The following is a 22,022-nucleotide window of genomic DNA, read 5'->3' on the forward strand; positions in this document are numbered from 1 at the left end:
CCACTGTCGGGTCCAAACCCTGGGACCCCACACCCGTGAGAATCAGATGAAAGGAAGCAGGTCAGCCGGTCAAGTGAGTTTATTGAGGGTGCCCAGGGAGGTGCGGACAGGTTGGAGAGGAGGTCAGGTGACCCGAGCAGAGGAACTGGGAAAGAAGGCAGGTGACCCAGGGCAGGTGGAGGTGCATCCTGGAAGCAGGATCCCTGGGGAGCCGCGGGGTCAGCGTTCTTAGGAGGGAGGAGGTGAAGGTCAGGTCAGGAGAGTGGACACCCGGGGGGACCGCATCCTGGGTGGGGGCAGCCACCTAGTACAGGTGAGGGCTGGGCTGAGGGGTGGCTGGGAGGCCCATGGTCCCTGGGTGGGGCTTAAGCCCAGTGCCCCGGGGGCACGTGCCCTATCAGCGGGAGCACCTGGGGCGGCACAGCAGGGACACGCTGGAGGCCTGGGGGCGGCAGCTGGGCTGGCAAGGGGAGGGGGTGGCGCAGCAGGCAGGCCTGCCCATGGGGCGGCAGAGGAGGGACACGCAGGAAGAGGGTCTGCAGGGGCTGGGCTGGCAGCAGGGGGAGGCCTGGCAGCAGACGGGCTTGCAGCAGACAGGGGTGCAGCACACGGGCTTGCAGCACACGGGGGTGCAGCAGACAGGCTTGCAGCAGACAGGGGTGCAGCAGATGGGCTTGCAGCAGACAGACACACAGCTGTCTTCCTGGCAGGGGGAGGAGCTGCAGCAAGAGGGCTGGCAGCTAGACTGCTGGCAGCAGGGGGAGGCCTCACAGCAGACAGGCTTGCAGCAGACAGGGGTGCAGCAGATGGGCTTGCAGCAGACAGACACACAGCTGTCTTCCTGGCAGGGGGAGGAGCTGCAGCAGGAGGGCTGGCAGCTAGACAGCTGGCAGCAGGGGGAGGCTGAGCAGGGGGAGGCCTCACAGCAGACGGGCTTGCAGCAGACAGGGGTGCAGCACACGGGCTTGCAGCAGACAGGGGTGCAGCAGACGGGCTTGCAGCAGACAGACGCACCGCAGCCCTCCTGGCAGGGGGAGCAGCTGCCGCAGGACGGCTGGCAGGAGCCGGGGCAGGCTGGTGGGCAGGGGCTGGACCCGCAGCTCGCGGGGGTGCAGAGGAGGGTCAGGCAGGAGGCGGGGGCGCAGCAGGGGGGTTCGCAGTAGCTCTCGGGACAGTCGTCCACCTGCCAGGAGGGGTTGGGGCAGGAGTCGCCAGAGCCGGGCAGGCAGACGCGGCTGCCGTAGCTCAGGTCGCTGGAGCAGACGGACAGGGTGGAGGCGGCCATGGTGTGGGTGCTGGGGCGGGGTGTGGGTGCGGGTGAGTGTGTGGGTGCGGGTGTGGCTGTGAGTGTGCGAGGTGCTGGGCCGTCGGCTTTTATACGGTCCTGGTGCGTGTTGTCCTGCGTAACTGAGGACACTTCCCCTTCCTTGTTGGTGTTGGGAGCTGGTTTTCAGGGACCCCTCATTAGGGCTGCTTTATTTTTCCAGAAGATGCCACCCAGCTCGTAAAAGTCCTGCCCGTCAGATATGGAAAAGCATATATACAAGAGGGAAAGGAGAGAATGGAAATAACTCAATATTATGCAGACTTATGCCTTATTTTTTAGCATTTTTTTTTTTAATGTTGGGTCTTTTAGTCTGCTTTTGCTTTTTATTAGATCGGTATAGTTTGGTTAATTAACCAGTGATTTAGTTTTACATTTAAACTAGAATTAATCTTTTTTCTTCGATGATATTTATTTCTTTGCCTTTTTTAAAAAAAACTACTTTCAGTTTTAGATGTTTTGTCTGTTCTATTTAGAGCTTCATCACCATGGCCATATATATTTCCCTTAAAATACTGTAAACAAATATACTAGGAGTGCACCATTTTAATCTTTACTAGTTATTGTGAATTGCTGTGTAAGTTAATAAATAGATTCGTAAATACATTGTTTGCAGGAAGAAAATTTCTGAGTTACAGCTCAGGAAAGGCCTCCTGAATGTACGTTGTAAGTATTACTAACACAGTGTACAGATGAGAAGGCAACAAAAATAATTCATCCTCCTTCAGCCCCTCATTGCAACAAAGCCCTTAACTGGGAGAACCTTATTCCCCTCTTTCCTCTTCCTTCTCCAATCCCCACTTATTGTCACCTTGTAATATCAGAGAGCACTGGGATTACGGGTCTGAATAGAGAAATGCTTTCAGATAATCATTAGCCCACGTACCAGTAACTTAAACTCAAAGATGGGATGGAGTGTAAAGTGCTTTTATAATACAATATTATTGTTAAAGGCAAGGGTTGACTCTTTGTTTTATTTTGACATGGCATGTCCGAAAATAAATAACAATTCAATATGGAAAAAAAAAATGTCCTGCCCGTGTGCTGGGTCCAACATTCCTATTGATTGGAGGGCATGGGGGGGTCTGGCCAGGGTTGAACCGAGGCTGGGGTGCAGTGGCCGCCGCCTTGGGGATGGGGTGCCGGGGGAGGGGGACTTGGGTTCTGGCCTCCGCGGTGATTCCCATCTCTGGGGCGGGTGATCCCTGTGATTTTGCATTTGTTACCTCGTCCGCAGAGATGAAGGGAGGCTGAACGCATACCTGGGAGGGCGCTGTCCGGGGTTAGGGCCGGCTGTCCCTCCCCGGGCACCGTGGTCACGGCGTGGTGCAAGGCTGCGGCCCAGGGAGGGGCCGGCCTCGGGCGGAGGGGTTCTGTCCCTGGGCCGTGACGGGCTGGGCCTGTGCTGGCCAGGCAGTGGCCCCAAGCTCGGGGCGTGTCCCCTTTCCAAGCTGTGGGTCCCTGGGCCCTGCAGCTCTGGCCTCGCAGCTTCATGGTGGTGCCGGGCGAGCGGCTGCCCGGGCCGGCCTTGGGGGGCAGCTTGTTGCGTTTCCTTTCCCTCCTCACTCGGACCCTCATGCCGTCTGCCTGGGGGGCTGGGCCGGGAGTCCTCTCCGTGAGCCCTTGGGACACCCCTGTGGGCTATTCAGTGTCCGGGCAGCAGCCCCTGAAGGCTCTTCATAATCGGCACCTCCGGGGGCCGGGGCTGGGCCTGGCCGGGGTCCCTGCAAGATGGGGAGGGGGACAGATGGACAGGTAACAGGCGGCAGGTGCCTGGGGGGGCTCGGGGTATCAGCGAGGCCAACTCGCAGGGGTCCTTGATGTCTCAGTCCCTGGGAGGGGGGCGTCTGGGGGCCATGCCAGGGGGCCTGGGGTGGCTGGGACAGCAGGCAGACCCCCAGGGGGTTAGAGCTTCCATCCTCGGCCGGGGTTGGGGGTGGCTGGACCCGACTCCTTAGCTGGATGCAGCTGAGGCTTTAATTTTTTTATTTTTTAAGATTTTTAAATTTATTTATTCATGAGAAACACAGGGAGGGGGGTGCAGAGACACAGGCAGAGGGAGAATCAGGCTCCATGCAGGGAGCCCAACCTGGGACTCGATCCTGGGACCCCCGGATCAGGGCCTGGGCTGAAGGTGACACTAAACGGCTGAGCCACCGGGGCTGCCCTTATTTTATTTTTATCATAATTTTTATTTTACGTTGTCTCAGTGACACCTGAGACCAGAATGCTTAGAAATATGAAGATTTGGGGATCCCTGGGTGGCTCAGCGGTTTAGCACCTGCCTTCCGCCCAGGGTGTGACCCTGGAGTCCCGGGATCGAGTCCCACGTGGGGCTCCCTGCGTGGAGCCTGCTTCTCCCCCTGCCTGTGTCTCTGCCTCTCTCTGTCTCTGTGTCTCATGAATAATTAAATAAAATCTTAAAAAAAGAAAAAAAATACGAAGGTTTGATCAAACTCATCCGCATCTGCTTCCCGAGGCTGCGGTAACGGGTGACCACACCCCTGAGCTTCACAGCAACACCCGTTCATGTCTCAGGGTCCTGAGCTGAGGTCAGGGTGTGGGCAGGGCTGCCCCCCGGGGGGTCCTGGGCACGGCCCTCCTGCCCCCTCAGCTGGTGGCCCTGCTCCCCGGTGCGGGGCCTCGGCCTTCCAGCTCTGCCTCTAGTCCTGTCGCCCCCCTCCCCCGGGTCTGCGGGCGAAGGAGGACGGGGCCTCGCCCCCTGGCATAAGGTCCCTGTGCCCGCGTCAGGGGCCCACCTGGCCGCCTGCCCGTCTGCCCGCCGCCGGATTCCAAGTTTTCCTGAATTTAGGAAACGACCTGCCATCCTGGCCACACGGGGTGGTGGGCAGAGACCCAGGCAGGGCCAGGCCAACATGCCCCCTGAGGCTTTCTCCGCGGCGGCCCCCTCCTCACCTGGCCGTGGCCGTGACGGTGGGGGACCTCTCAGGCCCCTCAGTGCCAGCTGCTCACTTCCCATCGTCTTTCTGCAAGATTGGCGCCTTCTCTAGGACGAGGGGGACCTTCCTCCCAGCATTCATTCGCGCCTGCCCCTGGGAGACGGGGCACCAGCCTGTCACAGCCGGGCCTGCTGGCAGCCCTGGGTCCCCTCGTAGCTGTGGGGAATTGCTGTCACCCGAAATAGGGCGATGTCGGGGGGGAGCCAGGGACTGACGCCGCAGGCCTCTGGGGGCAGGGGGCAGGGTAGGGCCGGTGCCCCTGACCCAGCAGGGGTCCCACAGGCTGGGAGGCCGGGGGAAGGCGCTAGCTCAGCGCCAGTGAGCCTTGGCGCAGCTTTGGCGGTGGCGGGGGGGGGGGGGGGGCCGGAGGTCTCATCTGCAGGTGCCTGTGTGGTTGGAGCCCTGGACGGGCCCCGGGCTGGACACGTCAGGGCAGCGCCAAGGTCTCACACCCCAGCAGGTGGGGGTGCGGGCTCAGGGTGCAGGGCCCCAGAAAACTCAGGTGCGGGACAGGACGGAGGTGTGTGCTGGAGCCCAGGGCCCAGCTCTGCAGGGACAGTCCCCAGGAGACGGGACAGGGTGAGACTAACTTCGGGGACGGGGCCAGGCTGGGTCAGGGCCTGGTGTGGGAGGGTGGGGACAAGGGGGCCTCCGGGAGAGTGTGAGGGACAGACAGGGTCTCCGGGGGACAGAAGTCTCCACCCTGCAGAGGACTCACGCAGTGCGGGGCTGGGTCGGGGGAGACTGGGGCCCTCCCCTCCCGTCCTCCCTGCTCAGGGCACGTCCTGCAGGCTCCCTGCAGGGGAGGGTGCTCAGGGTTAGGGCGCCACAACCGGGTCCCTGAGGATCCGCCCACCAGGGTCGGCTTCTGGGATGGGGGGTGCCCGTGCCGTGGCCGTGGCCGCCCTGCCTGGGACTGGCCCCGGCCCCGACGCTGCGGGGGGAGAGCCCCGGGCCAGGCCGGCAAGGGGCGTGCCTGGAGGGGGCCCAGAGGCCAAGGATGGGCCGGGCAGCGGGGGCCCCGGGCGCCCTGCGGGGAGGGCTGGCAATTCAGCCTAGAAATGGCCCACGGAGAGCCCAGGGTCCTCGGGGTTAATTCAAGGCAGGTTTATGCGGTTTATCCGAGCAGCTCTGAGGAGGTGAGACCACTGAGGCCTCCCTGTGGACATGGGCCCTGGGCAGGACGCCGGACCCTGCGAGGACGCGCCCCTGGGTGTGGGAAGGGCTCTCCTGAGTGTGATGGGAACCGCCTCCTGGCCTGAGAGGAAGGTGCTGTCCACGGTCACGGGGGTTCCCAAGACACAGACCGAAAGCAGCTGGGAGGCTGGCAGGGGGAGAGCTCGGGGTCCCCGGAGTGCCCTGCTGGGCCTGGGGGACGTGCCCTCCAGGAACAGGACGGGACCCTGGGGCTCCTGCCACCCACCCTGAAGATTGTGTTTCCAACCTAGTCGCTTCCTCTGGGGGCTTGGAGCAGTGCCTCCCCCAGCCCACCACATCTCCTCGGGATGAGCAGAGCACGCGGGAGGACCCCAGGGGGACCCCAGGAGGACCCCAGGCCCCCCGGGCTGTGCTGCTCGGGCCCCCAGGCCGGCTAGTCCAGGCCACTTTGCCAAGCTGGGGCGGTGGGTGGAGACGGGCCAGGGCAGAGCCCCCCAGGCCGCACCCCGTGTGCAGGTGGCCAACCTCGGGAGCCCTGGGGACCCACACGGGGCCTAGCAGCCCTGACCGTCCCAGGCGAGTCCATGAGTCCTACCCTGCGGCCCCACCCAGAGCAGTTGGGCCCCGGCCCTTGGGGACCTCTCATCCCTCCTCCCAGAAATGTTCATGTGGGAAGAGACCACTGTCGGGTCCAAACCCCGGGACCCTACCCCCATGAGAGTCAGATGAAAGGAAGCAGGTCAGCCGGTCAAGTGAGTTTATTGGGGTGCTGGGAGGTGCCCACAGGTTGGAAGGCAAGGCCAGGTGACCCGAGCAGAGGGACTGGGAGGGAAGGCAGGTGACCCAGGGCAGGTGGAGGTGTGTCCTGGGAGCAGGAGCCGCGGGGTCAGCGTTCTTGGGAGGGAGGAGGTGAAGGTGAGGTCAGGAGAGTGGACACCCGGGGGGACCCTGTTGTGGGTGGGGGCCGCCACCTAGCACAGGTGAGGGCTGGGCTGAGGGGTGGCCGGGAGGACCAGGGTCCCTAGGTGGGGCCTGAGCCCAGGGCCCCAGGGGCATGAACACCATCAGCGGGAGCACACGGGGCGGCACAGTAGGGACATGCTGGAGGCCTGGCGGCAGCAGCTGGGCTGGCAGGGAGAGGGGGTGGCGCAGCAGGCAGGCCTGCACACAGGGCGGCAGAGGAGGGACACGCAGGAGGAGGGTCTGCAGGGGCTGGGCTGGCAGCAGGGGGAGGCCTGGCAGCAGACAGGCTTGCAGCAGATGGGCTTGCAGCAGACAGGGGTGCAGCAGACGGGCTTGCAGCAGACAGACACACAGGTGTCTTCCTGGCAGGGGGAGGAGCTGCAGCAGGAGGGCTGGCAGCTAGACTGCTGGCAGCAGGGGGAGGCTGAGCAAGGGGAGACCTCAAAGCAGACGGGCTTGCAGCAGACAGGGGTGCAGCAGACCGGCTTGCAGCAGACAGGGGTGCAGCAGAGGGGCTTGCAGCAGACAGGGGTGCAGCAGAGGGGCTTGCAGCAGACAGGGGTGCAGCAGACGGGCTTGCAGCAGACAGGGGTGCAGCAGACGGGCTTGCAGCAGACAGACACACAGCTGTCTTCCTGGCAGGGGGAGGAGCTGCAGCAGGAAGGCTGGCAGCTAGACTGCTGGCAGCAGGGGGATGCCTCACAGCACACGGGCTTGCAGCAGACAGGGGTGCAGCGCACGGGCTTGCAGCAGACAGACGCACCGCAGCCCTCCTGGCAGGGGGAGCAGCTGCCACAGGAGGGCTGGCAGGAGCCGGGGCAGGCTGGTGGGCAGGGGCTGGACCCGCAGCTCGCGGGGGTGCAGAGGAGGGTCAGGCAGGAGGCCGGGGCACAGCAGGGGGGCTCGCAGTAGCTCTCGGGACAGTCGTCCACCTGCCAGGAGGGGTCGGGGCAGGAGTCGCCGGAGCCGGGCAGGCAGACGGGGCCGCCGTAGCTCAGGTCGCTGGAGCAGACGGACAGGGTGGAGGCGGCCATGGTGTGGGTGCTGGGGCGGGGTGTGGGTGCGGGTGAGTGTGTGGGTGCGGGTGTGGCTGTGAGTGTGTGAAGTGTCGGGTGTTGGGGCTTATATACACCCCAGGGCGGCGTGTTGTCCATCACGAGGCCCTGAAAGGCCTTTTCCTGTTGTGGGAGCAGGTGCCTGAGGCTCCGGGTCACGCGCACCCCGGCAGGGAGCTTGGCGCATTGGTGCCCCCGGCGGGACAGTGGTCCTGATCCCGCCCTCACCCCTGCTCCCAGCGTCTCCCTGGGGGCTTCCCACTCTTCATCCCCACGCTCCTCAGCTCGCGGTGGAAACACACACATATTTTATTGTCGGTTTTTTTGTCGATCGTCTTTATTTGGGGATATAATCCTCTCCCGAGTCCAGGAACCCGCGAATGGCTGTGAGCTGTATTTATTTTTAGCAACCACATGTGTCACAGGTCTATGCCAGCAACTCTCCTGAGCAGCTTTGTACACATCAGCTCCGTGACAACAACTGTGGTTTCTACCTTACCGATGGGGAAACTGAGGCAGAGCCAGGGCGGCCGGGCAGGGGCCCAGGGGGAGGGTCCTTGGGTCAAGTAGCCCAGGGGCTGGGGTGAGAGGCTCTGCCTGCTCCAGTCCCGGGTGTGGGGCAGGGGCTGACCGTGTGAGGCCCGGGGTCTTGGGGCGGGGATCTGCCCCCCTTGGAGGCTGAACGTAGCTGGGGCAGGGCCAGGGGAGCCCCTCCAGGTGTCCGGGCCGGTCCGCCAGATTCAGGTCAGAACTGCCGCCAGCTGCCTACCCTGGGGCAGAAGGTCCGAGAAGGGAGGGGGGACCGTCCTGGTGCTTAGTTCGGGGTCTGGGCTGGGGACGCTGGTCTGTGGTGGTGGTGGCGGCCCTGGGGTCCAGAGAGGGAGCCTCGTGTCACCAGGGGAGTGGGATGGAGGAGCGGCCAGGCAGTGTGCGCGCCCAGGAGCCCCGGGGGGGGTCTGCCTCGCCTTGGGGTCCCCTTCTGGAGGTGGTGAGTGGCCTCTCTGGGGAGCATGGTGAGCTGTGGCTGCTCTCCCCCGAGGCCCAGGCCCATCCTTCCGGAGCCGAGGCAGGTGCAGGTGCCTGGAGCCGCCCCACATCCTGGACGGGATGGGCACATCTCGGTGAGCAGAAGCCAGGTGACCAGTGAGGAAGACAGATTGTATTACTGAGGGTGACGTGGGGGGACCAAGACGTGGGCATGTTGCTGAGCGGGTGCCCGTGCAGCTACCCGGGATTCGCGGCGAGACAGGGAGGGCACGTGAACGGGGTCGTCGCTGGCGAGGCCACCTGGGCCTGCAACCGACGCTCTGGGGCCCCCAAAGAGACGAGGTGACCCGTGTTTCCATGGAGACGCCGTGGCTGTGCAGGGCACATGGGTGCAAGGAGCCGGGGGTCGTGGGTTCAGCTTTCAGGCGAGGCCGCACTAGGCCGGGCCGCCGTGGTCAGGTGGGGGCGGAGCGCAGGCCGTCCCCGCGGCAGCCCGAGCTGTCCACGCGAGTCCTGGGGGTGAGCGCTGCTCCGTGGGTCAGGGTGCGTGGGGCACCCGCCCCGGCCGTGAGCCCAGGGTGCTCTGTCCCCATTAGCCACCGCCTCCCGTGCCGCCAGCGCCCAGCCCCGGCCCAGCCTCCTCTCCCGCTCCCAGTCCCGCTCCTCCAGGCCCTCCTCCCTGTGGGCCCCACAGCATCTCTCTGGCTGCTGCAGCTCACCGCCCTCCACGGAGTGTCCTCCAGGCTCCCCCATGTGGCAGGTCTCAGGGCTTTTTTCGGTTCACGGGTGGGAAGACCCCGCCGGGTGCATGGACCCCAGTTTCCTGTATCCGTCCCCCCGTCCATGGACCCCTGCGTGGGTTTTCCCTTTCTGCTGCTGTGAAGGACGCCGCCAAGGACGTCCGAGTCCCCTTTATACTTTTGGGGGTGGATTCTCAGGAGTGAATTTCTGGGTGTGTACGGGGCGTGCCCGTGTGCCCCCCCGAGGTGCGCCGTCTGCACCCCCGCTGGCAACGTTCGAGGGCTCCGGACTCCACACCCCCACGTCCTCGCCTCCCCCACCTCCCCTCACCTTCTTTTTCTTCCTTTTCAAGGTCCAGCCGTCCCGGGGGGCGTGAAGTAGCGTTTCACCGTGTTGTGATCTGCGTTTCCCCGGTGACGAGTAACGTGGAGCACGTTTCCGTGCGTGTGCTGACCCCCGCACGGCTGTGTTGGGGCAAATGTCCCTTCAGTGTCCTCTGCCTGGTGTCAAATCCGGTCGCTTTTCTTTTTGTGGCCGAGTCGTGTGCGTTCCTTGGATGGTCTTGGGTATTCAGCTCTTCTCAGATACGCGATTTGCAAATATTCTCCGCCAGGCTGCAGATGCCCCGTCACCTTCTCCGTGGGGTCTTCTGAGCCGCTAAAGTGTTTAATTTTGGTGAAGCGCAGTGTATTTTTTTCTTTTGATCTTCTTGCCTTTGGCATCGTAGCTAAGAACCCGTGGTCAGATCCAAGGTCACAAAGTGTTTCCCCTTTGGTTTCTTCTAAGATATTCTGGTTTTAGCTCTTCCCCTCGGGATGCGAATCCATCGTTAGGTGATTGTTGTCTGCGGTGACGTGGGGGGATCCAGCTGTGCAAAATTGGGTGTAGAAACCTGGTTTCTCCAGCACCTCTTGTTGAAAAGACGGTTTCTTCTTCCACTGAGCAGTCTTGAAACCCTTGTCAAAACTCAATCGGCCATAAATATGTGGGTTTACCTCCGGACTCTCAATCTAATTCCTTCAGTCTCTACGTCTATCCCTACGCTCGTACCGCACCAGGTCCACGGGTGTACTTTTGCCCTAAGTTCGAAATCAGGAATGATGAACCCTGCACCTTTCTTCCGCTTTCACAGTATTTATTGTAGTCTCGGCCCCTCTGAATTCCATATGATTATGAGGATCAGCTTTTTCATTTGCTGAGAAAGTTTCTTGTTTTTTTTTTTTTTTTAAAGATTTTATTTATTTATTCATGAGAGACACAGAGAGAGAGAGAGAGGCAGAGGGAGGCAGAGACACAGGCAGAGGGAGAAGCAGGCTACACGCAGGGAGCCCGACGTGGGACTCGATCCCGGGACTCCAGGATCAGGCCCTGGGCCAAAGGTGGTGTAGACTGCTGAGCCACCCGGCTGCCCTTATTTTATTTTTATCATAATTTTTATTTTATGTTGTCTCAGTGACACCTGAGATCAGAGTGGGTAGAAATACGAAGGTTTGATCAAACTCATCCACATCTGCTTCCCGAGGCTGCGGTAACGGGTGACCACACCCCTGAGCTTCACAGCAACACCCGTTCATGTCTCAGGGTCCTGAGCTGAGGTCAGGGTGTGGGCAGGGCTGCCCCCCGGGGGGTCCTGGGCACGGCCCTCCTGCCCCCTCAACTGGTGGCCCTGCTCCCCGGTGGGGGGCCTCGGCCTTCCAGCTCTGCCTCTGGTCCTGTCGCCCCCCTCCCCCGGGTCTGCGGGCGAAGGAGGACGGGGCCTCGCCCCCCTGGCGTAAGGTCCCTGTGCCCGGGTCAGGGGCCCACCTGGCCGCCTGCCCGTCTGCCCGCTGCTGGATTCCGAGTTTTCCTGAATTTCCCCAGCGATCTGCCATCCCCTGGCCTCACAGGGGCCGTCCCCAAGTCGGGACCCCAGGGCGGCCGTGTCGCAGGGTCCCGCGAGGATTATGTGACAGCACGGCAGGGCCTGACGCTCCCGCACAGCTTCCCAGAGGCAGGCGGCCCTTTTTGGGGATCCCGGGGCCGCGTGGCAGGAAGGATGGCGCGTCACAGCGGGACTCCGGGGCCCCCGACCTAGGAAAGCGACATGCACTTTGCTGGAAAGTTCGTGGCTGCCGTCCGGCATGGGCTGTGACCAGAATATGCGCAGGGGGCCCGAGGCTTCAGGGTCCCCCGGGGGGGGGGGGCATGGCCCCGCTGTGAAGAGGTTCAAGGGCGGATTTCGGGCCCTCAGGCAGGTTTTGGGGACCCCGAGAGCTGTCCACCCCCCCAGGAAGGGGCGCCCCAGGAGGCCTGGGCTCCCTGCATGCCTAGGACAGGCCCCTGGCCGGACACGTCAGGGCAGCGCCAAGGTCTCAACGCCCCAGCAGGTGGGGGGTGCGGGCTCAGGGTGCAGGGCCCCAGAAAACTCAGGTGCGGGGCAGGACGGAGGTGTGTGCGGGAACCCAGGGCCCAGCTCTGCAGGGACAGTCCCCAGGAGACGGGACAGGGTGAGACTACTTCGGGAAGGGGCCAGGCTGGGTCAGGGCCGGGTATGGGAGGGTGGGGACAAGGGGGCCTCGGGGGAGTGTGTGAGGGACAGACAGGGTCCCCGGGGGACGGGAGTCTCCACCCTGCAGGGGACTCATGCAGTGCGGGGCTGGGTCGGGGGCGACTGGGGCCCTCCCCTCCCGTCCTCCCTGCTCAGGGCACGTCCTGGGGGCTCCCTGCAGGGGAGGGTGCCCAGGGTTAGGGCGCCACAACCGGGTCCCTGAGGATCCGCCCACCAGGGTCGGCTTCTGGGACGGGGCGTCCCCGTGCCGTGGCCGTGGCCGCCCTGCCTGGGACTGGCCCTGACACTGCGGGAGGGAGCCCCGGGCCAGGCCGGCGAGGGGCGTGCCTGGAGGGGGCCCAGAGGCCAAGGATGGGCCGGGCAGTGGGGGCCCGGGCGCCCTGCGGGGAGGGCTGGCAATTCAGCTAGAAATGGCCCACGGAGAGCCCAGGGTCCTCGGGGTTAATTCAAGGCAGGTTTATGCGGTTTATCCGAGCAGCTCTGAGGAGGTGAGACCACTGAGGCCTCCCTGTGGACATGGGCCCTGGGCAGGACGCCGGACCCTGCGAGGACGCGCCCCTGGGCGTGGGAAGGGCTCTCCTGAGTGTGATGGGAACCGCCTCCTGGCCTGAAAGGAAGGTGCTGTCCACGGTCACGGGGGTTCCCAAGACACAGACCCAAAGCAGCTGGGAGGCTGGCAGGGGGAGAGCTCGGGGTCCCCAGAGTGCCCTGCTGGGCCTGGGGGACGTGCCCTCCAGGAACAGGACGGGACCCTGGGGCTCCTGCCACCCACCCTGAAGACTGTGCTTCCAACCTAGTCGTTTCCTCTGGGGGCTTGGAGCAGTGCCTCCCCCAGCGCACCGCCTCTCCTTGGGATGAGCAGAGCACGCGGGAGGACCCCAGGGGGACCCCAGGAGGACCCCAGGCCCCCCAGGCTGTGCTGCTCGGGCCCCCAGGCCGGCTAGTCCAGGCCACTTTGCCCAGCGGGGGCGGTGGGTGGAGACGGGCCCGGGCAGAGCCCCCCAGGCCGCGCCCCGTGTGCAGGTGGCCAGCCTCGGGAGCCCTGGGGACCCACGCGGGGCCCAGCAGCCCTGACCGTCCCGGGCCAGTCCGTGAGTCCCACCCTGCGGCCCCACCCAGAGCAGTTGGGCCCCGGCCCTTGGGGACCTCTCATCCCTCCTCCCAGAAATGTTCATGTGGGAAGAGACCAAGGTCGGGCCCGAACCCCGGGACCCTAACCCCATGAGAGTCAGATGAAAGGAAGCAGGTCAACCGGTGAAGTGAGTTTATTGGGGTGCTGAGGAGGTGCCCACAGGTTGGAAGGCAAGGCCAGGTGACCGGAGCAGAGGGACTGGGAGGGAAGGCAGGTGACCCAGGGCAGGTGGAGGTGTGTCCTGGAAGCAGGAGCCGCGGGGTCAGCGTTCTTGGGAGGGAGGAGGTGAAGGTGAGGTCAGGAGAGTGGACACCCAGGGGGACCCCGTCGTGGGTGGGGGCAGCCACCTAGCACAGATGAGGGCTGGGCTGAGGGGTGGCCGGGAGGCCCAGGGTCCCTAGTTGGGGCCTGAGTCCAGCACCCCGGGGGCACGTGCCTCTTCAGCGGGAGCACACGGGGCGGCACAGCAGGGACATGCTGGAGCCCTGGGGGCGACAGCTGGGCTGGCAGGCGGAGGGGGTGGCGCAGCAGGCGGGCCTGCACACGGGGCGGCAGAGGAGGGACACGCAGGAGGAGGGTCTGCAGGGGCTGGGCTGGCAGCAGGGGGAGGCTGAGCAAGGGGAGGCCTTAAAGCAGATGGGCTTGCAGCAGACAGGGGTGCAGCACACAGGCTTGCAGCACACGGGGGTGCAGCAGAGGGGCTTGCAGCAGACAGGGGTGCAGCACATGGGCTTGCAGCAGACAGACACACAGCTGTCTTCCTGGCAGGGGGAGGAGCTGCAGCAGGAAACCTGGCAGCTAGACTGTTGGCAGCAGGGGGAGGCCTCACAGCACACGGGCTTGCAGCAGACGGGGGTGCAGCACACGGGCTTGCAGCAGACAGGGGTGCAGCACACGGGCTTGCAGCAGACGGGGGTGCAGCACACGGGCTTGCAGCAGACAGGGGTGCAGCACACGGGCTTGCAGCAGACAGTCGTACCGCAGCCCTCCTGGCACGGGGTGCAGCTGCCACAAGAGGGTTGGCAGGAGCCGGGGCAGGCTGGTGGGCAGGGGCTGGACCCGCAGCTTGCAGGGGTGCAGAGGAGGGTCAGGCAGGAGGCCGGGGCGCAGCAGGGGGGCTCGCAGTAGCTCTCGGGACAGTCGTCCACCTGCCACGAGGGGTCGGGGCAGGAGTCTCCGGAGCCGGGCAGGCAGACGGGGCCGCCGTAGCTCAGGTCGCTGGAGCAGACGGACAGGGTGGAGGCGGCCATGGTGTGGGTGCTGGGGCGGGGTGTGGGTGCGGGTGAGTGTGTGGGTGCGGGTGTGGCTGTGAGTGTGTGAGGTGTCGGGTGTTTGGGCTTATATACACCCCAGGGCGGCGTGTTGTCCATCACGAGGCCCTGAAAGGCCTTTTCCTGTTGTGGGAGCAGGTGCCTGAGGCTCCGGGTCACGCGCACCCCGGCAGTAGCTCCGCCCATTGGTGCCCCCGGCGGGTCAGTGGTCCTGATCCCGCCCTCACCCCTGCTCCCAGCGTCTCCCTGGGGGCTTCCCACTATTCATCCCCACGCTCCTCAGCTCGCGGTGGAAACACACACATATTTTCTTGTCGGTTTTTTTGTCGATCGTCTTTATTTGGGGATATAATCCTCTCCCGAGTCCAGGAACCCGTGAATGGCTGTGAGCTGTATTTATTTTTAGCAACCACATGCGTCACAGGTCTATGCCAGCAACTCTCCTGAGCAGCTTTGTACACATCAGCTCCGTGACAACAACTGTGGTTTCTACCTTACCGATGGGGAAACTGAGGCAGAGCCGGGGCGGCCGGGCAGGGGCCCAGGGGAGGGTCCCCGGGTCAAGTAGCCCAGGGGCTGGGCTGAGAGGCTCTGCCTGCTCGAGTCCCGGGTGTGGGGCAGGGGGCTGACCGTGTGAGGCCCAGGGTTTGGGGGCACGGATCTGCCCCCCTGGGAGGCTGAACGTAGCTGGGGCAGGGCCAGGGGAGCCCCTCCAGGTGTCCGGGCCGGTCCGCCAGATTCTGGTCAGAACTGCCGCCAGCTGCCTACCCTGGGGCGGAAGGTCCGAGAAGGGAGGGGGGACCGTCCTGGTGCTTAGTTCGGGGTCTGGGCTGGGGACGCTGGTCTGTGGTAGTGGTGGCGGCCCTGGGGTCCAGAGAGGGAGCCTGGTGTCACCAGGGGAGTGGGATGGAGGAGCGGCCAGGCAGTGTGAGCGCCCAGGAGCCCTGGCGATGCAGGGAGCCTGGGGAGGGGGGCGCTGCCCACTCCTTGGGGTCCCCTTCTGGAAGTGGTGAGGGGCCTCTCTGGGGAGCGTGGTGAGCCGTGGCTGCTATCCGCCGAGGCCCAGGGCCCATCCTTCCGGCGCCGAGGCAGGTGCAGGTGCCTGGAGCGGCCCCCGCTCCCCTGGGTGGTCGGGATGCCCACGCCACGGTCAGCGGAAGCCAGGTGACCAGTGAGGAAGACAGATTGTATTACTGAGGGTGACGTGGGCATGTTGCTGAGTGGGTGCCCATGTGTCCACCCGGGGTTCGTGGTGAGACAAGGAGGGCACGTGAAGGGGGTTGTCGCTGGCGAGGCCACCTGGGCCTGTGACTGGCACGCTGGGGTGAGGCCCCTGGCCCCCAAAGAGATGAGATGGCCGTGGCATATTTCCGGAAAGTTGCAGGGCACATCGGTGCAAGGAGCTGGGGGTCGTGGGTCCAGCTTTCAGGGGAGGCCGCACTAGGCCGGGCCGCCGTGGTCAGGTGCGGGCAGAGCGCAGGCCGTCCCCGCGGCAGCCTGAGCTGTCCAGGCGAGTCCTGGGGGTGAGCGCTTCTCCGTGTGTCAGTGTGCGTGGGGCGCCCGCCCCGGCCGTGAGCGCAGGGCACTCTGTCCCCATTAACCACAGCCTCCCCTGCCACCGGTGCCCCAGCCCTGGCCCCAGCCTCCTCTCTGGCTCCCAGTCCCGCTCCTCCAGGCCCTCCTACCTGTGGGTCCGACAGCATCTCTCTGGTCTCCAGGATCATGCCCTGGGCTGAAGGCAGTGCTAAATGGCTGAGCCACCCGGGCTGCCCGGCTCTTGGGGTTTTAATAAGGATTGCATTGAATCTGCATGACGCTTTTTAGTCCTGCCACCGTAATGTAAAGTCTTCCCATCCATGAACATGGGATGCTTGTTGTCTTCTGCTCTTGCTGCATGTTTTATAGTTATCAGTGCACAGGTCTTTCACACTTTGGTTTAATTTATAACCAGATATTTTATTATTTCAGATGTGATTTTCACTGCCTTAAAAAATGCCTTAAAAAATGCTGAAAAGCAGATGACCACATGAGAAAATACATGTCACTTAGTTTTAGAAAAACAGGCTTATTCACTACATCTATTACCAATAATGTGCTGTCGTGCTCGCTGCTCATTTACACACTGTTTATGTATTTTTCCAATCATCTGTTTATTTGTAGCGTTGCTCATGTGTGGAAGCACAGGCTGGATTCCAGTCACCATGACTCTGTGAGCGCCGTTCCTGAAGTTTGTAGCATATGCAGTGCTGTTAATGGCAAGTCTGATGCCAATGTGATTTTTATGTTTCCGCAGATGACTTTTGTTTGTTTAGTTCTCTGCAGATGCTTTTAGGAACCACTTATTATCCCTAATGCTCTGCGGTTTCAACAGGATGTGTCTGGGTTTTTCCCCATTCGTTTTTCTTGGCATATTGCTTAGTCTTTTCAACCTCGAGGCTGTATCTTCTACTGTGGGACGTGTTCCTTTCAAGGAATGCATTTCCTCATTCCCCTGTGTCCTCGTTGTGCTCCCCCCCACAGCAGAGCCCGTACTCCTGGGGGAGGTCATTCATGCTGACTTGTTTTCCCTCGTACTTTCTACCTCTTCGACATTTTGTTCTAAGTCTCAGGGATTTCTCATGTCATCTTCAAGCTCCTCTGTTTAATATTATTAACAGCTCCTCTGTAAAATATCATCAATGCATTTGATATCGATGACTTCTGGGGCATTTGTTTTCTAATTGTCCCTTTTCAAAGCCTCTTGCCTTTGCTTTCTGGCTCTAACATCTTCTTGATGTCTGACTATATTTAAGATTTTTAAATTTAATTTTGACTTTAATTTAAAAGGTGATTTCTGCTTTGTAAACTATATGCTTCCTCTGGGTTGTATTTTTATATCTGTTGTCTCAGGCTTTCTTTCTTGTGCCACTGGTTTTGCTCATGTACTGGGGTAAGGATGGGAATGGTCCTTGGTGGTCTGGGCTCCTTTTCCACCTGTGTCAGCCTGTGTCGAGTTAGAGAAAGCTCACCTGTGTGGGGAAGTTGACGTGGCACTCTGGGACTGGGGGTGGGGGTCTCGGAAATAAAAAAGTTGGGAGCTCAGAAGCCAGAATGAGAGCTATGCACCTATGGGTGACAACAGCTCCCGGGGAACTTCAGCCTTTCCTGGGTGAGGTGCTCAACTGTCCTAGAAGTACACACTCGTGGTGTTTGGGGAGAGGTGGGACTGCTGGACACTCTGCCTTGGGGGAGGTGCCTGACTCTGTGGTCCTGGTTGTTCCCCTCCATTGAGGACACACTCCTCCTCCACTGGGCCTCATCAGGAGCAGGGGATGTCATGTTCCAGGGCCCACTGGTTCCTACCTCCTCTGCCTTGCTTTGGGGTGAGCACACTCGCCTCTGCTTCCCATTGCATTTGTTGAGTCCCTCACCCATCGTAAGCCGGCTTCTCCTGCACAGTGGGTCCTGGGAGGGTGGAGATGGTATTGGTGGGCTCAGCCCAGCATCTTGAACGGAAGCGTCAGCTCTCTTGGAGTGATGGCTTTCCCACAACCACCCGATACTCTGGGTATTTGGCTGATCCACAGTCCACCCTCATTCCATTTGAATGCTGGTACCCAAATTCTCTTTGCGTGCACCCCAACTCACTTGGAACATTAGGTTGCCACAGCATGGAGGCTATTGGTTTAATTTCCCATCCAAAGCAGGAATCCCATTTTGGCTTCTATTTTTTTTATAAGGAAAATTTTATTTTAAACTACTAAGCTCAACAATTATTCGTAACTATTTTTACTTTCATTTTATTGTGAAAAATTTCAAACATACAGAAAAGCTGAAGGAATTAAACAGTGCATATCCACATACCCAACTCCTGGAGCCCATAGCTAACACTGAGCCTCATTTAATTTCTCAGATACTTGCCCATCAAACCACCCCTCTTATCCATACATCTTATTTTTCTGAGCATTTCAAAGTAAGTGACAAACAAGTACATTTCACTCAAACACTTAAGAAGTGTATCGTTAACAGGAATTCGATTTTTGTGCTTTTGTGTGTGAAATCCTATGAATCTTAGCGGTGTTTCACTCAATGAATTTTGACAAATGCAAACACCTGAGTAGCCCAAACCTTATCAGGGCCCACAACTTGACTGTGTACCCAGCCTTATTAGGGTCCCGGATGTGACCTCTGCCTGCCCCTCTGGCCCTGGCCCTCACCATCCTCCCCAAGTGTCCTCCTCCACCTACTCAGTTTCACTCAAATCCTGCAGAAGCAGCCATTGTTCAATTTTTTTCTTCTTCTTATTTTTGTTCTGATTTTTAAAAACAATAAATTAGCTCAGCTCTTCTGAGAGCCTCACTTAAGTGGAATCATGAAGCAGGTGCTCTTCTGTCCGATTCCATTCACCAACATCATGTTTTTGAGATTTGTTCATGCTGTTGCAAAAGCAGTGCGGTCCTCTTAATTGCTGATTTGTATTCCATTGTAGGACTCTGTGGCTTGTTGATCCTTCCCCGTTGATGGCCATGTGGGTTGATTCCAGATCTGTTAGTAAGAGAGTGGAATAAATGTGCCTTCTCTTCAAGCCCTCCCCACCCAGAAGCTGGAACAGCCTCTTGCTGCTCATTATCTTGCAGGGTAGCTCTGACTTTTAGGGAACTCTTTCTTCCTTGAGCAGAGATCTGTATCCCTATCACCCTGGCTCCTTGGTGCAACCTTTGGGGTGTCACACAATAAACCTCTCCTGTTGGGAACTGTGAGCTATTGTGGGTCACTCAGGCTGTGCCTCTTCCTTCTATTGTTTGCCGCTCATTGGTGGTTTCTAGGATCCTAAGAACTGTGCACTAAGTCCTCATTTGAAACAGTGGGAAAGAATGCCCCATTCGGATTCAACAGCCTGGGTCTCCACGTGTCTCAGAGGGGATCCCCAACATGTGGAGGGGCGTGACCGTCCCAGGAGAACCGCCCTCGGACTGGACGACTTCTCATTCACTGGCTTGTCCAAGGAAGCAGATGACAGGGAGAAGCAGCTTCAGGGCAAAATCACAGAAACACACAGCGCTGAGGAGCACAGAGATTTATTTTTAATAGATAACTAAGCTTTCGTGGATAGGAAAAGCAGGAGGGAATTTTAGCCTCTGTGTAGTGTGGCTTTGTCAGTGCTTCAGGAATGAGACAGGGCGGGAGAGGTCAATAGCAGAGATGGATGTTCCAGGTGACTAGTTAGCAGCAGTTAGGGGTGCCGCAGGGGCCAGGGGTGCAGACCAGGGTGGGGCGGGAGGCCTGGCAGCAGCCAGAGGACTGGCAGGAGGAGGCCACATACATGATGGGCTTGCAGCTCACGGGCAGGCACATGGCGGGCTTGCAGCTCACTGGAAAGCACACAATGGGCCTGCAGCTCACAGGCACACAGCTGGACACCTGGCAGGAGCTGGGCATGCAGCTGGACACCTGGCAGGGGCTGAGCATACAGCTGGACACCTGGCAGGGGCTGGGCACACAACTGGACACCTGGCAGGGGCTGGGCATGCAGCTAGACACCTGGCAAGGGCTGGGCACACAGCTAGACACCTGGCAGGGGCTGGGCACACAGCTGGACACCTGGCAGGGGCTGGGCACACAGATGGACACCTGGCAGGAGCCGGGCACACAGCTGGACACCTGGCAGGAGTTGGGCACACAGCAGGCTGGCTGGCAGCCCTCGGAGCAGCTGGTGTGGCACATGGTGGAGTAGGGCTGGAGTGGAGTCGGGGACGAGGACAGGCTGGTCTGGAGGCTCCTCCCCGGTGGCCTTTATACCCAGCTGTGGCGTCCCTTCCTGCAGTCGCCTGATGGTTTTCCTTCTCCTCCTCCACGTCTCTCCCCGGAGTTCCTGGTGCCAGTGACTCGGTTCAGGAAACCCCGTGTCAGCTGCAGGCTCACCGTGACGCAGCGGCCCTGGGAGTTCTGGATTCAGAGCCCGGGTAGGATGGCGAGGGACTGTCAGCTGGGGACAGGGGACCCCACATCGGGATGGGGTCCCCTCCGTCCACACAAGCACCGTCCTGCTTGGCAGACCGGGATCGATTCGGAAACTCCGTGATCCAGAATCTTCCCAACGGACCAGAGCCAAGCGGCAGGGCTCCTCGAGGCCGGCGGCCGTGGCCACGTCACACACGTCACACAGTCCCAGCCCTGTGCAGGGCACCGTGTGGACCCTTGCACGTGGATCCACTCATTCCGGATTAGTCACCAATCCCTATCACCATCCAAGGGGTGGGGGGAGCCCCACTTACACGGAGGCGCAGAGTCCCTGACGTGTGGGTCTTCTCACCACTGGGTGAAGCAGCAGGAGTCTGAAGCTGCTCGGTTGCACCCCGAAACCCGTGGCCTCCACCTCGGTGCCAGATTATGCGGGACTTCAGGGGTTCCAGGGTGACATACCCTCAGGTCCCGAGTCAGCTGGGACAGATGAGACTGAGTGACAGACAGGTGGAAGCGTCAGTCCCGTCTGTGTACAGGCCCGTGTGGCTCCCGAGCTTTCTGGTGAGTTGCCCTCCTAGACGGGGCACAGCAGCCGGAGCCCAGCTGGGCAGGGGAGAGCAGCCCATGCCAGGTGCTCCCCCAGCCCGGCTCCCGCAGAGCAGGTGTGACCTTCCCTGAGTCCCTTCCTCGGTGGAGGCAGGGGCAGGGGTGTGGACCGGTGTCCCCGCGCTCCCTGGCCCTCTGCTCTTACACGTCAGCCACAGCACAGGCATCAGCACTGGTGCCATGTCGCAGGGGCGGCTGTCTCTCTGGGCCCTCCCCCGCTGGTGGGTCCCCCTGAGTCTGCAGGCGGGGACAGAGGGGCTCACGCTGTGGTGGGTGCTGAGACAGCGAACAGGCCGCATCCTCCGACAGCGCACGGCGCGTGACCCTCTCCGGCGTGACCTGTGGACGAGCCACGAGTCCGTGAGGCCAGCCCTCCACACGCCCCTCCGTTGGCTCCAGCCACGTGAAGAGGATTCGGGGCGACCACGGGTGACCACACATCCAGACGTGACCCAGTAACGGAGTCACACATGTCAGTCGGTCACTTGTCTCTCAAGAAAGCACGAACGCCCCTTTACACCTGCTGGCGCGGCCCACCCACCTGCCCTCCTCCTGCCTGCAGACCCCCACCCCCCACGCCCCTGCACCGGAGCTGCCCTCCTGGCTTCCGAGTGTCCGGAAAGGTTTCATTTCACCGTTTCAAAGCACTTTCCTTTCTTTTCTTTCTCTCCCTTTTTTTCCCCTATATGTACACCTCTTGATCAGCGCTGTTTGTCCTGAGCTCCTCAGCACCTTGTCCTCCGGTCTCCACTTCTCATGACAAGTCAGCTGTCACCGTTTCTTCTCCGTAAAGTGATTTTCCTCTCACTGCTTTGTAGGCTTTTGGTTTTCATCCCTCTGGTATGTGCCCAGATACGGTGTTCTTTGTATTTATCCAGCTTGGGTTTTTCTCAAAGATCCTGGGACACCTATAAGTCGGTGTCCTTTTTTTTTTTTTTTAAATTTGTTTGGGAGAACTGTCTGGTGAGACTTCTACATATTTTATTTATTTATTTATTTATTTATTTATTTATTTATTTATTTTTAATTTAATTTTTATTTTTTTTTTTACTTCTACATATTTTATGCTTTGATTTCATTCTTCCTTCCAGAGACTGAACTGACCCATGTGTGAGACTGTCTGGCACTGGCACACAGGCTAGTTTTTCTTTCTGCCCCCCCCTTTTTAAAAGATTTATTTATTTATTTTAGAGAGAGTGCGAGTGGAGGAGGGGCAGAGGCGGAGGCAGAGGGAGACAATCCCAAGCAGACTCCCCCTACTGAGTGCAGAGCCCGATATGGGGCTCGATCTCATAACCCTGAGATCATGAGTTGAGCTGAAATCAAGAGTCAGG

General features: G+C 60.7%; 4 protein-coding genes across 4 annotated transcripts in view; 1 reads left to right on the top strand and 3 right to left on the bottom strand.

The window, feature by feature from the left end:
- TSPEAR (thrombospondin type laminin G domain and EAR repeats) overlaps positions 1-22,022 on the top strand; it is a gene marked incomplete at its 5' end in the record, with an annotated part of 222,724 nt that overhangs the window by 49,328 nt on the left and 151,374 nt on the right. The window lies entirely within an intron of this gene.
- Positions 398-1,285, bottom strand: LOC112909556 (uncharacterized). Its single transcript, XM_025985532.2, has one exon. It carries the CDS (start codon positions 1,283-1,285, stop codon positions 398-400), a length of 888 nt encoding a protein of 295 aa, XP_025841317.2.
- Positions 6,507-7,439, bottom strand: LOC112909532 (uncharacterized). Its single transcript, XM_072738153.1, has one exon. The coding sequence runs from the start codon at positions 7,437-7,439 to the stop codon at positions 6,507-6,509; it is 933 nt and encodes a 310-aa protein (XP_072594254.1).
- Positions 13,309-14,118, bottom strand: LOC112909558 (uncharacterized). Its single transcript, XM_072740554.1, has 2 exons — positions 13,511-14,118; positions 13,309-13,447 (listed from the first exon to the last, which is right to left on the bottom strand). Exons 1-2 carry the CDS (start codon positions 14,116-14,118, stop codon positions 13,309-13,311), a joined length of 747 nt encoding a protein of 248 aa, XP_072596655.1.

Source organism: Vulpes vulpes, chromosome 15 (assembly GCF_048418805.1).
Source record: "Vulpes vulpes isolate BD-2025 chromosome 15, VulVul3, whole genome shotgun sequence".
Lineage (NCBI taxonomy): Eukaryota > Metazoa > Chordata > Mammalia > Carnivora > Canidae > Vulpes > Vulpes vulpes.